Source organism: Python bivittatus, unplaced genomic scaffold (assembly GCF_059951505.1).
Source record: "Python bivittatus isolate LINGU-HERP-01145 unplaced genomic scaffold, Pbiv_v1 ctg000050_np1212, whole genome shotgun sequence".
Lineage (NCBI taxonomy): Eukaryota > Metazoa > Chordata > Lepidosauria > Squamata > Pythonidae > Python > Python bivittatus.
In genome coordinates this window covers 1,868,461-1,885,209 of record NW_028277033.1, presented here as the reverse complement: position 1 = coordinate 1,885,209, position 16,749 = coordinate 1,868,461, and the positions used below count along the sequence as shown (strand labels likewise).

At 35.6% G+C, this 16,749-nt stretch overlaps 1 protein-coding gene across 8 annotated transcripts in view; it reads right to left on the bottom strand.

Annotated features, from left to right (window-relative positions):
- The window catches only part of KAT6B (lysine acetyltransferase 6B), a 95,492-nt gene that overhangs the window by 63,990 nt on the left and 14,753 nt on the right, over positions 1–16,749 (bottom strand). For 6 of the 8 annotated variants that reach the window (XM_088128778.1, XM_088128769.1, XM_088128792.1 and 3 more), the window contains 3 exons: positions 6,269–6,377; positions 1,827–1,853; positions 50–168 (listed from right to left, as the gene is read on the bottom strand). In XM_088128778.1, coding sequence (XP_087984904.1) covers positions 50–168; positions 1,827–1,853; positions 6,269–6,377 — 255 coding nt within the window. The remainder of the gene's footprint in view (positions 1–49; positions 169–1,826; positions 1,854–6,268; positions 6,378–16,749) is intronic. The other 2 variants (XM_088128785.1, XM_088128809.1) reach the window with 1 other exon arrangement.

The window sequence follows — 16,749 nt, the reverse complement described above, 5'->3', positions numbered from 1 at the left end:
AAATAAGGAAAATGAACATTGCACTAACGTGATGCAAAATATTACTTACTGCATTTTTGCCTTGGATTCTGCAGGCACTGCATGTCTTGCACTCAATACATTGCCATCTTAAGGCCTTCACATTCGTTGTTAACTCCAAACAAAATTTCAGACAGGATGGATGCCCTATTAAACAGCCAAGAATTATAACATTTATTTTAGCATTCTGTTACAGCAGAAACTCTAGTATCTTCTCAGAGTAAAAGTGTATCAATACTGACTACTGTTACTTATTCTTACTTAGGGACAGGATTAGTGATATTTGCTTAAAATATTTTATTATAGGATCTAGAAAAGATATGTCCAGTTGTTTGAATGACATGCATTGCAGAGCTCACAAACAGGTCTGACCCATGTATTAAAAACTAAAATTGCCCTGAAATACATTTTTGTTCACTGTAATCTATTCTCACCACACTAAGCAACTGAGTACTATATGTTCACACTTTTAGTTTTCCAGATTATACAGTTCTGTTTATAATATTACAATCATTTGATGAAAGCAAAAGATACACAAAGACTGACACTATTGAAGACTTTGTCACTTCGGTAGACTGTATTATGTCTGAAGAACAGAGAAACTACAATGACAAAGACTAGTTTATATACGAGTTAGGGGCAGGATCAAGCTAGACCCATTATGCAAAGACTGTAGAAACTGACGGTGTTAAGGATTTTTCCAATCCTTTATGCATCCCTGCCTTGGCCAACATATCTTCTAGATAGAAAATTTAGGAAATGGAAGAACACAAACCCTAAAATAAATAAAGTTACTTGCCTAAAATTATCCTACACATCCAAAATATTATCCAGAGAGGCTTCAGGTGACCATATCAGTCTTTGAATGAATGAAGCCCAGGCATGTAGCATGAAAACCACTGCACCAATTATCTCTCTGGCATACATCTCCAGAAGAGCTTCTAAGACGCATCATTATTCTTATCCGATGAAGGTTATAGGATGGCATGTAGCAAGTTACAAAAACTACATGAAGTAGGCAGTAAAACAGTATTTTTAATCATTACTTCTTACCAAAGTTTTACTGAACTTCATGTCCTAAAGAGAGAGAAAATACCGGAAGTGGATGTACGTTTAGCTAGAAAGCCAACCTACTGAGGCCACAATAATGTGCAAGGGATGAGAGAGGTGTATCAACTCAATAATGGTGCTATCCAAAGATGACACGGGTAATATATCCCACCTTTCTATCCTTAGAGCACTCAAGGAGGGTGACAGTCAAAAAATGCTATTTAGCCAAAACAGCTAAAATTATTAATCCGTATCAAACATAGGAGAGAACACTGAGGTAGGTAAGGTAAAGTCTTGATTAAGGAAGGATCACTTTGGCAAAAGGAATATTCAAGTCAGAGAAGAACACTGTCTCTATGGATAAAGAAAGAAGAAGGATCAGAGGCGCCTATCCTATGGAACAGCACACCAACTGGAATTAGGATGGTCCTGACCCTATTGGCTTGTCATAGAAGACTGAAGATGTGGCTCTTCCGCAGGGCATTGAGCTGTCTTGTGCATCTTGTGTTAAATTGCTATTACTTGGGTTCAATAAGTCTGCTTTTTTTAATCTGTTTTTTCAATTATTTTTGTTTTTAATGATTGTGAGCCACCCAAAGTCATGCACAAGTGGGAAGCCATATAAACAAAATGTATTAATGCATGAATTAATAAACAAACAAACGAAACAAGAGCCTTAGATAGAGCTTATATTCCTCTGCCCAATATTGCAATGAGGAGCGGTTAGTTATTAATTACAATAAAACCAAAGTACTTATCTTTTCTGAAAGACTGTTGATTCATCACTGAAGAAATAATACATCAACCATTAAGCAAATTACATTTTAAAAACCTGGAATACATTTCCAAGCAATGGCAATCTGGAACCATCAGCAAAGGGGGGGTCACAGGCAGAGCTCCCCAACTTTCAAACACAATGTTGAGCTTTGCTAATCACAATAGCAACAATTATTTCCCTGCTGCCATTAAAATTTCAGGCTAAGGTCATCAGCTATTTTTAAGGCACAAAGATTTATCCTTATTAAAATGTAATCCCAACTGAGGCTGTGCAATCTAGATTTTTGAGAGCTTTGCTGCAAGAACACTGCTGCATAACGAATGTCTCACTGAGACTAGAACCTGGTCTAATTTGAATATTCTGGTAACGGCTCAGCCTTCCAGATCCAGAAGGGCACGTTTATGTCTTCCTGGAAGACTGGTATCAGTAGAGGCTTTACTCTCACCGCCCACAATGTTTTGCGATACTTCCTGCTTCAAGGAGTTTTTAACTACATTCCTACACAGGATAGAGAAATTGTTCATCTGATAGAAGAAACAGAAAACAGTCTCCCACATACTTTTGTGCTGTTCCTTCTACAGAATGTGGTGGGCTGACTTAATAACACCTCTTCTAGACTATCTTCGCTCTGGCTCAGAAGAGAACATTTTCCCTCTCTTAGCTGACAGATCTCTGAGCATTTCTAGAAGACTATTGGTCTTAGACACCCAGTTGTGTAGCACTTTGGGGAACCTTAATATTTTTATGTAACTGGTTTTATGGTTTGCTGACATTGGCTTCTGACCATACATTTAATAGGATTAAATGTTCATTTGGCTGTAATAAGCCTTATAACATCTTGGATCAAGATACAATGTCTTGATTCTTACTTGAAAGAGTGATGAGATATAATTCCATGCACAGACCTGGGAGTGTGAATGCAAAAGGCTCTACTTATCTCTAGGTCCGTGTATGCCTTTGAATCAATGCTGACTTCTGGTGATTGCCTGGGCAAGTCAATTTTGGAAGTGTTGATTCCTGGTAACTGCCTTGGCAAGGTTTCGGAAGTGGTTTGCCATTACCTGCTTCCTAGGGCTGAGAGAGAATGACTGGCCCAAAGTCACCCAGCTGGTTTTGTGCCTAAGGTGGGACTAGAACTCACGGACTCCTATTTTCTAGCCTGATGCCTTAGCTACTGCACCAAACTGCCTCTCTCTAGGTACAATAGCAAGTAAAAAAACTCCGCCTAGGATTATTTCTGCTATTTCATTTGAGTCTTTTGATATTCCTATCGGTCTGTTATTTTCAATAAAAATGTATTCTCCAATGCAGTACTAATCTGCCAAGCCATATATATATGGCAGACCTCTAAAAAATGTGAATTACTTTGCATTTTATTAAGAACAACTTTAGGATTTAGCCATTTAGCAATTTGATTGCCGATCTCAAAATTTTATGTTCAATTACTAAACATGTCTACTTAGCCAATTAAACATATTTTATCTATAACGTATCTGAAAGTTTATTTAAAAACTGAAATTCTGAATTTTGATCTCCCATACAACTGACTGAATTGTTACGATGAAAGATATATCACTGATTACATAATGTATTAATAGTAAAAAGCCATATCTGCAGGGAATGAAAAGCAACATCTCTTCCACAAATCACAGAAAATTCTATTTTCACAAGTGAATTGTGAAGCCAGGAGCATCTACTAGAGAAATAAAGGAATAAAAAGTATATCACTGAATATCTCCTGGCAATCTCATTTCCAAATTTAAATGTTCAGTGTGACAAGAAGAAGAAAATAACATGTGGTTGGGGTAATCATATTAACTACAGTATATTTGTTTATACTGTATTTATTTAATTAGTTTTAAATTAAATCTGTTCATTTCTTAGATGGCAGTGCCTGGGATGGTAATTAAAGCCCCCCAACTTGAAAAAATGTAAGTATCCTGCCTTAATCAATCAATGCAGAGGAACCACAAGGCATGGCTTCTCTTCACAAATCTTTCATTTTTAGATAGTTAAGGCCTTAAGTCATTCCATTACAAAAACAGGGACATCTGCCATGCAACAAGAAACTTAGCTATATAATACAAGTAAACTACTGGATACCAGATGATACTGCACATATGTAGGAATGAGCTATCACATCTGTATCCTGCTTGGGTCCTCCTAATGGCATGATTCCCACTGGACTACATGGGCCTTTGATCTCATCCAGTTCAGCTCTTCTAACATTTTATATGCATGCATTCCACATAAAACAGATGCAGCCATAAAAAGACAAAGTCTCTTTTATGAAAGTTCCTCTATGAAGCACATGAACTTTGACAACTGAAAATCCTATAACAGAATACGTGTTAAATAAAAGTAGTCATTTCTACAGGTATACTAGTGAGTGTACCTTCTTAGCTGTATTTTACTTCTCTGGGAGCATTTCAGTATAACAACTGCACCAAACAATACTTCATTCCTAGTCAATTATTTCATACTTTTCTCTGTCAAGGACCTAACAATTAGAGCTGTACATACTTCAAAAATGTTTGGGAAGCCATGTTTCAGAACATGTGGGAGAGTTAATGCTTTTTTAAAACAGCCATAACATGTTTCAAGGTTCTGTGTGAACCTGAAAAAATGGGTGTCTGCTTTAACACATTAAAGCCAAAGTTGCTTTAATGAGTTAAGACATTGTGTTCATTAATTCCAAAGTATTTGGTCCAAATAGGGGCATCCACAGGTATAGGGTCAAAAAATCAAGATGGCAGCCTCAACTGTGTGATGTAACCCTACCTCATTTTTATAGCCAGTGATATGACACCAAAAAGGGCCAGGACTTTTGATTACATGGTGACAGATGTCATCATGACATTTGTCAAGCACCCTGTTTTTGAATCATTTTTGAACCATGTGCAATCATCCTAATCATTATCATCACATTTTTTATTTTCTGTTCTGCTCACTTATTTCATAATTTGCATTCAGACATCCTTACTATGAGGATGTGAAAAAATAAGTATTGATGTTGTTCATTATGAATCAATAATGAGTTCACCCTCTTTTGTACTCTGCATACAAATTCTAATTAGAGGATGTTCTTTTTCCTCTCTCATTGTAACAGTTGTCACCTAAGATTCACAGAGCCAAAGAAGCTGCTTCCCATTGCATTCCTCGATCACCATTCAGGTTATGGAGCCTATCAATCTGCTTCTTCATTCATAGACAAGAAATAAATATTTGCACTAAATAGAGAGGAAAAAAACTGAACTAGGCTGCAAATCTATTCTTGGAAGATACAGCATCTATTTTTCTTAACATTTCCTTGACCCCCATAGCAAACCCTGGATTTGGATATGAAAAAAAAGTAAGAAAAATGTTGACTCATTCTCCTTTCCTTTGACTTCCTTTCATTTTCCAACATGATCTACACAATCATCTATTAACAACATTCTACTACTTTATACTGGGTGGTTTTCAAAGTGACCTTCTGCTGAAATAATTTCAGATAAAAACAAAAGAGAAAGGAGACAAAGGAAAAGCTAACATACAATAAATGGAATGGATAAAACAAAGAAAAAGGTTTCATCAAGCAATGATGAAGAAAATAGCTGCAGCGGTGATCAAAAAGGACCTGAGTAAAGGCGGGAATTGCATCCTTCAGCATATGCCTGGGTGGAGACCATGGATCTATTGCCAAAACAGAGCTCAAATAAACATTCCAAAGAGTTTGTTGCAGGGATATGCAAACCTCTTTGTGTGATCCATAGAGACTATAAACAAAATATATCCCCAAACCAATGGGAAAATATTTCACCTTCCTAAGATACTGTCTGAGACCTCAAGGTAATTGGGTTAAGAATTGATGAATTTAGCCAAACTGGACTATCTATTGAGCATAAAAATGCCTGTGTCATATCTAACTACCATGTTGGATTTTGTCACTATCCAAAGCAATTTTCTTTCACTATTTCCCTTTTTTCTCTTCTCTTCCCACTGCATCCGCAGCAATGGCTGTGCATATAGAATACTTCTCTCTCAAAACTACACTCTTGTGCATCTGATGAAATCCACAAGAGCTTAGGCAATAATACATTTCTTAGCCTTTAAGGCACCATAATTTCTTTATCATATTTGAGTGACACAGCTACTCCACCACCTGTATCAGGTAGATGGGTAGCAGCAAATCACATATTAAACTATTTATTTTTAAAAGACTAAAACAAAAAGCAAACATTCCGAAATGCTACCTTTTTGCTCTGTGAATGGAAAGAACTGTTTTCAGAGAAAATTATAATCATGGAAGAAAGCTTTCTAACTTACACCCTCTTGGGAGTGAAGATCTCCTTCCACTGATTGAAGCATCTTGGAGAACCATCAATTTGCAAATATAAATATGCCTTGACAACTCTAGTTTGGCCAGACTGAATGACTTACCACTGCTCCCACAGTCAGCGCAGGAAAGGAGTTCTTCTGGCTTTTTCTCACGGTTTGATTCTTTTGTCCCCAAACAGAAGCTACATATTGGAATGGGATCAGCCCGTGGCTATGGAAAGAATTGTCAAATTAATAGTTAGTTCTCTTCCAAAGAATGTTTTCTCTTTTCTTGACCTCAGCGTAGTAAGATCTTGGTCTGGATTCCTTCTTTACTATCAGAAATAAACATTTTCCCTTTTATATTTTATAATTCTGTAAATTTAAGTACTTTAATTCTTGTTTTCAGAACATTATTCATTCCTAACAACTGGAAATAAATTTGCCAAAGTTTACAATTATTCTTTATAATATCCTGACTCCATAGGTATTAGGAAATAGGATCAAGTATTTCCACCATGTGAAAGCAAGCATATCTTAGATACTCAAATCCCATCTTATGAAAACCAGTTCCACTCCTCTGCTGCCAAAAAGAAAATTAATGTATAAGAAAACTCATAGTCATCAAGAGCTACAGTTGGAATTCTCAACTTATATCCTATTTTCACCTACCTAGATTCACTAGAACATATACATATTTTAATACTACAGTGTGCACAGGTCACAATTCTACATATACTTACCTGGGAGTAAATCTTATTACAATCAGGGGAGTAGACATATACTCTTGAAATTAGTTTCAGAGTTGCGTTTGGGAAAAAGAATTTAAAACACTTGAAGTTTACAAAACCCTGAATTATATGAAATCTACATTCAAATTGTGCAGATACATTTACTTTTTCAATAATCTATACAAAAATCCTTACCACTAAAGGAAGAGTTGCAACTGTCTTTTTCTTTTAAATACCCACATGGTATTTAATGTATGTATGACATACTCTTATTTTGGGGGACACTGTCCTCATAAGAAGGGTGAGCTTATAAAACTCAAAAACAATAATTATAATCTAAGCATTTTCAAAGGTCAGTGATTCTAAATTCTCCTATTTCCCCAAAATAGCAAAATTTGAACAAAAATCAGTATGGACTCACACCTCCTTCAGAGTGGAGGTTAGAGAGAACATATGTGTACATCCTATCTCTCTAGAGAAGAATTTCAAAGATTGATAAAGCATTCTTCCTATATTATCCTATATTAATAGGTCTTACTGGCACACCAAAGGTACAGGAATAGCCAAACCTTTATAATATTCTAATAAATTCCCAATGTTTGGTACTCTGATAGACAGGATACTCTGAAAGATGAAGATGAAGTCATAAATGGCTACAACTCCTACAGAGTGAGAAACCTTCAATGGGTTCTCCTTTGCTTAATAAACTTCTCTTATACATTTTTGAAATACAATACTGTATAATGTAATTTGACCATACCAGTCTGTCATTTAGCAGATTTTTTTTAAAAAAAATCTTGAACCAGATTTCATTCAAAAGCAATTTATTCTTTAAAAAGAAACAAAACACAGTGAATAAAAATAAAAATATCTCTGGGGGAGATGAGCGGCATATAAATTTAATAATATATAAATAATTAAATAAAATCTCAGAATTAAACCACTTTTAAAAGATCACAGCAATGTGAACATTGAACTTAATTACACTATGCTACTTAAAAATAAATATGGTAACTCTTTTCTGAGCCTTCCAACAATAGAAAGGTTTGTTATGCTAAAGATGGCATTAATCTTAACCAGGGGTGACTACAGGGCGTGGTCAAAAAAGTCAAGATGATGGCCGCAAAGATGTGATCAAAGCAGAGCTTCAATTGTATTGTTTGGCTAACCATCTTGACTTTTCTGACTACAAGCTGCAGATATCCCTGATCTTAATTGTAAGCATTTCATGTATTAACATATTACTTTAAAGGTAAGAATCTTGTACTGAATAAGCCTCTAACTACTTGCCAAGAAGCCCAAATCGGCCTGGCCTTTTTTTTTCTTCTGCCCCTTTCACATGATAATCTAGCATAATCAAAACATGGCCTAAGCAGGCTCAACTTGCAGGCACCTATTACAGCTCAACGGGAAGAAGTAACCATATGCGTGCCAATTCCCACCTTCTCCAGGTAAACAGTGACTGTGATTATTCCTTTCCTGCATGTGTGAATTGTTGCCCCATTACATGGTAAGGCTGTCCCTGGAAGGCTGAGGCTCACAACTTCAACCTTTTTTTCATTTTGAGGGACTGGGCATTTTTTATAGAAGATGAAAGGAATATATTAAATCCTACTGAAGCTGAACATAACTTGCTTTCAGCGTCAAAAAAAGACCAAAAATTGTAGACTCAGCATGACTGCTTCGTGGGCCTTCCCAGGCTCCCTTCACATGTGTGCTTTGTTTTGCTGACTGTTCCTGTGACAGCCTGTGCTTTGCACATATACACACACAGAGCTTTACTCCATCGCAATCTGACTTAACTAGGGATTTGGCTGAATTTGATGCACATCCCTACTGTTCCTTATCTAAGACAGTTTTCTTGTTTATTTCAGGTAGAATGTATAAATAGTAGGGATTACATGAATGTCTGAATTAGATTCTTATTTTAAAGGATATAATATGCCTAAAAATAGTTTTCAGAATGTTTACAGTTTGATATAAGATGGGTTGGGCTATTAATTGGTAAGCTGAGTATAAATGTACTTAAAACACGTTTTACCAATGTTAAAGAAAGTGATTAAAATGATTTTCACTTGACTCAATGTTCAAAAGTATTTCACTGTGTCTAGATCCAGTATTACTAGGGAACTTTGGTTATTACCCACAGCTCAAAAGAATACAGTTTTATAAACACATTTCTTTCTCTTTCTTGACATTATGATTGACAGTTGTGTCTGTTATGGGATAAGCACTATAGAGAATCAAGAAGGCCTCCCATGCCAAACAGCATCTAAATCGAAAAGGCATGAAACAAACAGGATGAAGAACTTGAAAGAAAATGGTACCCTTGCACTTCCTCAGAGAAAGTAGAGGGAAAAGACAATTAAAGACAAAAAAAGCAAATATTCTATCAAATGGAAGTCAAAATGGATATGTTTTTTAAAATAAGAACCAGAGCAGGCAAGCTGGCTATTTATAAGCACAGAATACGATACATAAAGAATCATATGAGTGATAGAGATGAAAAGCAACACGTGAATGTAGTGGTATTTAGTTTTTAAAAAAGCAGAATTTTACAACAAGCATTACAAAATATTCTAGTTAATAAATGGTTTAAACTTCATATAATCCACCAGAGGAAGCCAGTGTAATTTTCTTTCCAAGGCAATGGTATGCATGAAATGCAAGATTATGCTGAAATATTAAATACTGTAATGATTTAATATAATTTTCAATAAAACAGAATGCTGAAATATTAAATAATGATTTAATGTAGTTTTCACAGAAGTGAGACATAATCCGAAAGCTAGTGCTGCCAATTAACAAAAGACTAGATAACAGTGAAGGTTTTGAAGACAAGCCAAATCATGTATATTTTTGAATATTTTAGAAAAGCCAACAGAAAGGCAGAACTGAAAATTATCAAAGTGATAATGGATGAGTACAACACCATTACATTTGCTGCTGAGCTAGGTTTAAGAGTAAAGAAGCCAATCTGAAGTTGTACACTCAAAGTAATGGATAATCATTTGTTCTACTTACTGCAGAATGTCCATTGGAATTCCTCAGAATCAATTTTCCAATTTGACATTTAGCCTATTATTAGCAGCAGTAGAAGTACATCTCAAAGCAGACATCCTGGAAAATTAGCAAGCCATAACATGGCTTGTTTTATGAACACAATCACTGTGCTTTCTATATCATTAGCAGCACAATGTGTGAACTCAAACAATGTAACTTATTCCACTAATCATGCGTAAGCACAATGTAAAAAACACGGCTTAGCACAGCATATATACAGCTATAAATTCTTATCATCTTTTTAAAATACCTGTACTGAATAATGGAAAATTGCAATGCAGAATTAATATAGGTATCTTACAGTGCAAAATCCCATTTTTTCACATCTGGGATTTTGTGCTAATGTGTAAACATTATATGAGCCTTTGATGAAAATTAAACAGGAAGGGAAAAATTCTCCTAGCAATTTAGGAAAAAAGTAAAAAACCATGATACGAAGTTGCAGTTTCAATACTGATATAATGCCTTCCTTAAACTATGTAAGATCTGAGTTATAGATAAAGAACTTTACCTGTGAAAAAATGTAGACCTGGCCCTAGGAAGGAGGAAGGGAGCAAGGAGCTGTTAAAGGAGGATAAAAGATTACCCAGTCCCTGGAAAGAGGAAAGAATGAGAGAGAGAGACTCGAAATAACACCGCCCTGATTTTGTGTGATATAAATTGTGATAGAGGGAAACTCTGACGGGCCTTCAAGATTGGGTTATTCTACCCTACAACAATAAAAGCATTCCTGAAGACTGCTCCTGTTTCTTGTCGTCTACCTCAAAAGGCTGATAGTTTTCAAAATGCCTCTGCATAGTTTCATGACAGAATAATTACCTAGATAATAATTATCTATGTTAGATAATATTCCAGCAGAAGGGGCACATTACAGGTCCTGTCTGCTAAGGAGTTTCATCTGACAGGAGCAAGAAATACAGCCTTTTCTGCCATGGCACCCAGCCTTTGGAACATCATCTCCCACCCACCCAAGGTTAGATTGGCCCTGGCCTACTGGCTTCCAGAAGCCCTTCAGACTTGATTTTGCTATCAGGCCTGGGGATCCCATGGAAATACAGAGCCTGCAAAATAGCTATATTGTCTTTAAGATTCTGATTTCACTCTCTCATGTTTTATGTTTATAGCTTTTAATAATTTCAATTGTTTTTAACAACTTTGTTGTAATTGTTTTAATAGTTTTTTGCTTTTGCTATTTTAATAGTTTTTTGCTTTTGCTATTTTAATTGTGTGAGCTACCCAGAGTCAGATATATGAGATGGGCTCATATATTGTGTGAGCTACCCAGAGATGAGATATATGAGATAAATTCAACAAATATATAAATTGACTCCCAATAAAATAGATCAGAGAATCCCTGCGCTTGTATAATCACATTGTGGTATTGCTGTCTATTACGTTTAGTTGTCAAATCATCTTGTTCAACTGTTCTCTTCTTTATAGGCTACTAGCAATATGTATTTTACCATTATCATAATAATCAAAATATTTTACTATACAGTAATTTTATTCTTTTTATACATAGAACAGCATTTTATATAAGGATTTTAGAGTTCTGCATTATAAATGTAATCTTATAGTTATCTTGCTCACAGTTTGAATAACATAATTATTATGTTGGGAAGGATTCATAATCCTAAGGTTTTAAACACCATTTTATGCTGTTTTGGGGCCAAAAAAAACCCCAAAACTAAATAAATGCAGATATTATGGTAAAACGAATATAAATCTACAGCAAGAATTTGAAGATGCCCGTTCGTAAAAAAAATCAAATACAAATACAAACATAAATTAAATGAGCTACATTCAGCAATATAATAATGAAAAGAGAGAGAAGTAATGGAAGGCAGGCACAATGCCAGAGAAATGGAAAAGGGTAAATGTTGTTCTGAACTTCAAAAGGGAGAAAAATAGGACCAAAACAGCTTCATATTGACACCCTGAAGCTATTATTATGTACTTGGTAAGCATTTAGAAAAGAATGCTTTGTGTAGCAGAAGCCAGCAAGGGTTGATCAAGAACAGATCATGCAGAACCAACCAGATCTTTCTGATGAAGTAGCCAGTTTAACGGACCATGGGAATGTGGTGGACATAGCGTACCTTGACTTTAGCAAAACATTTGAGAAAGCTTCCCATTAAGTGAGATGATGGCAAAAAGAGGGCTGGGATATATCATTAGATGGAGGCAGAACTGGCTGAACTATCATACCCAGTAATGAGGTAATGAGAGGCAACCCCATCCTGTTGAACTTATTTATAAACAATATGAACAGGGATCTGAAAATATGATTATCATATTTGCAGATGACAAAGATGGAGGGGATGTCAAACACTTCAGAGGATTCCAGATACATCAAGAATCAGGAAGATCTTGGTAAGCTGGAGGAATAGAGGCAAAAGCCAACAAAATGAATTTCAACAGAGACAAATAAAGATTTCCTTCATCTGTATAGGAAAAATCAAAGGCACAGTGGGGAAGATCACAGTGGGCAACAGTATATCTGAAAAGGATCTTAGTATCTTGGTAGACCACAAGTTAAAAGTGAGTCTGTAGGGTGACACAGCTTTAAAAGAAGCAGAATGCAATTCTAGGCTACATGAACGTAAACAGTCTCAAGATCAAGAGAATCATTCTTTATATTCCGTGTTGATCGGACTACACCTAGAATATTGTATTCAGTTCTGGGCACCACATTTTAGAAAGGACATTAATAGACTGGACATGTCCAGAAGAGAGCAACCAAAATGACAGAAGGCCTGTAGAGGAAAAAAAATGTTACATGGTTGAAAGCATTACCTATGTTTTGCCTGGAGAAAACTGTAGAGGAATACTGTATGAGAGGTCTTTAAGTATCTAAAGGGTTGTAATATAGCAGATATGATGGACCTGGTCACTGTTTTGCGCTGACCAGATAAAAAAAGACAAGGACACCCCCCCCCCAAAAAAAGGGTTTAAAATACAAGAAATCAGATTTTGACATCAGGAGGAATTTCCTAATGGTAAAAACAGTTCAACATGGAACAGGCTACCTCAAGAAGTCTGCTAGAAGTATTTAGGCAAAGGATGGAGATGCTACAGTACTGGATTCCAGCATAGGGGAGGGCAGTGTTTCTCAACCTTGACAACTTTAACATGTGTGGACTTCAACTCCCAGATTTCCCCAGCCAGCATGGTGGCTGAGGAATTCTGAGAGTTCAAGTCCACACATCTTAAGTTGCTACAGTTGAGAAACACTGAGCTGGATGATCTCCAAGGTTCCCTCCAACCCTTATATTCTATGATCTTGCCTGCCCTCACAGAATACAGTATGGGTTCTTAGCTAAAGTTCTAGTTGAAAATATCCCTAATTTAGCCTTTATCTCTCCTGCTACTTTTATCATTCTTATCCAACTCTTAAAATGTTTTTATTTTATTATATTGCTTGGATTATGCATTTATAAAGGGGCATGTAAATTCCTTGACCAGGTCAATGAAGACGCCTCACTAAAACTACCAATAGTACTTCCGCCAAGACTTTAACCCTAATCAGTTACAACTATTTAAACAAGGTCAAGCACTCAGCATTTAATCTGAAGTATTTTTAAATATAATGCTGTTAGGTCACCTTAAAACAAGCCAGCAGAGGCCTAGAGCCTGTTTAAATATTAAAACAGAGTCATTCACATCTGTTTTCATCCAAGAATGAAGTTATTGTACATCACTTGAAGCAGCTCATTAATATACTCTACACATCTTTCAGAGGTTACAGGAATACCAATGCTTTCAGAAGCATCTGTCATAAAATCTAAATAGCATAGCTAGGCGTGCATACTTTATCCTTTATTAACTCATGAAATAATCAATCTTATTTAATCTAAGCCAAAAGAATGGAACCTTAAATGAAAATAACCAATCACTTTTGATATAAACCTTTTCATCATTCATCTCATCTTCTTAGGAGGATTACTTGATAGCAAGTGTTCCAAAAATATTATCTGCTAGTAATTAAATTGAACAGCTGTCATGTTCAAATACAAATCTGTAGAGTTTTCTCCTTTAACTTGAAATACATAGTTTTTAATTGAAGTTTGATCAAATATTTAAACACTAGGCATTTTAATGATTCTCCCATTGCATTAATGAAGAAGGCAAAGTATCCAACTGCAACATAACATAGTATAAATAAAAATAAGGGTAGTATTTGTATAAAGTTATTTAAGTTTTATTCTTAATTATTATTAGCATTTACATTAAAAGCAACCAAGATATAAAAAGTAAAAATCATAAAAATAGTAAACTAATTAGAAGTATAATGCCCAGGTATATGTCAGCACCTAGCCAACCTTGACTGATCACAAACTAAGCAGGATCAAGCCTCATTAGGACTTAAACAGAAGAGTATTAGGAACAGCAATGTCCCCATATACAGAGAGAGAGTTCTTGCTTGTTAGTTATTTGGTAATTAAAACAGTGAATATCCACTGTGTTTATGACATTATGAAATGTCATACACAAATATATAATGTATAATTGTGAGAAAACCAGAAGTCTTTCGAACATCATACTTGCATTATAATTTGTGTTACCCAACTGCGTAGAAGTTCCTTGAAAATTTAATAACAACAGATTGACTATCAATCATCCTCATCTATGGAAGACAAATCATAGAGTTCCTAAGTACAAATTCCTTTCTATCATCCAGGTCAAAAGGTCAAAATGTTGCTCTACAGCTTTGAAGAAATAGCATCAAGACAATGAATTTTAGAGTGTGTCATGTGTCACATAACTGACTTAGATATTGCGAAAATTAGAGAAAAATCCCAATGTAGATTTTAGCACTAACTTTTCTGTTTAAGCACAATTTGAAGTTTATTCCGAAACAAACATATAATCTCTCTTTATGTATCCTTCTACCTTCCCTGATATTACAAATGTTAAATTGTCTACACAATTGTCCAATATATGTTTGGCATTATTCTTATATATTACAGGAGCGACATTACTTCTGCACCATTCCCCATTCGAACCAGAACAACATAAATATTATAATAATTAATTTCTATACCACTTTTCCTAAATGGCTCAAGGATCTGGCTGACCTTGTGCTCATCAATTTCCCATTCAAATCACATTTACAATGGGCAAATCCTCTACCTGTCCGCTTCACTGAAGCATATTCCAAAGACTACAGCCTATTTAGCTGTTTAGATTCTATAAATCTTCTAATAACTACTTTAACCACTGTCAGAAATGTATCAGCAGTTCCCTATATCTGCAAAGTACACAAGCTTTGGCAGGAGAGAAAAACAGAACCAGCAACATTACACTGAAAAAAAAATATTATTCTGGACAGTGAAACAACTTCTTCTCCATGCAGTATTATCCACTGACCTACCAAAGATAATAACAGATGAATCTCCAACAACTCAAGCGAAGTCCTGATCAGATTTTTCCGGCTTTTTCTGATAACTTAGCAATGTTATTTCATCCAAAAGGGCTAAGTGCAGGACAGGTAGATGAGGGCAAGGGCCAGGGCTTGCGCACGCACACACACACAACAGTATACACATATCCTTCATCCCAATACAGATACAGTAGCTGGGGCTCATGCCATTTCACGCAACTGACTTCTGAGCTGACCCTATCTGAGCTGAGCTCTGCAGAGCATGATGGACCAAGGAACTGGACTGCCAGAGAGAAGGCGTTTGTGTCTCTTCCTCCACAGGAATGTCAATCAGTTTTTCATGGATAATAGCAGAGAAACCACAAACACAATTGCATTCAATACTGGGGGAGAGCTGAGGCTTCTTCCCTTTCTCTCAGCAATCCAGTCAAGCTTATTGACTCTGTACAGCTAATGCAGAGGAATAAAAGTAATTTTTCCAAGCTGAGGAGCTACCTGTTGAGAAAGGCAGATGGAGCTTCCTAGGAATCAAAAAGAACAGCAGAAGACCTGGTTGCCAATATGTGCTTTACAACTCCAGAATTTTTTTAGTGGAGTATTACCATAAATACTAGTAATCATAGGTAAAATTAGGTACATGAAACCATCAACCAAATCACCAACCATTATCCTTGAAAATACTGCCAGTTTTTGGACTGATACTAGTTCTTACACTAATCAGAATCAATTCCTGAAAGATATTTCCAATTCTGAACCTATAGATTTTTATCTCTTTCAAGAGATTTAAAATGAGATTCTCATTCTCTATATTCATTCACACACTTGCTTGTTTGTTTACTTGGTGTATGTATTTTCAAAAATATCAGAGGTTTCATTATAATCTTTTCCATTGGATAAAAAAGTGAGAAGTTTTTGTAATAAATGGGAGAATGTCCCATCTTCACTTTCTTCTGATCTTTTTTCAGGCATTTACATTTCTATACTATGCAGATACTGAAATAAGTATGACTTTGCAGAGATCTTCTATGATATCACAGAATAATGAAACACTGTCATTCTATTCAGCTAATGAGAGAATATTCTTGCCTCTCAAAGCAATTTACTCCATTCCATTATTCTTTAAAATAAATAATACACTAAGAGCTCTAGAATCATAGTAATCAGTCTTAAGACAATCTACATAATCTACATCATTGAGTATAAGTGAGCCTTGACAAACCTTAAAATGTTTCACCCTGCAGCCAACACAAGCTTGATTTCAAAAGCACTGTTCAGTAATTGGATTTAAGCACCAAAATTACTGAGAGCAAGACACTGAGTGGTAGAGATCTTATACCAATAGCTTTGGGTGAAAAGCAGTATTTACCTTCCAGGACCAGAAATTAATACATTTAGCCCTTGTGATAACAGTCTATATGATCAATCCT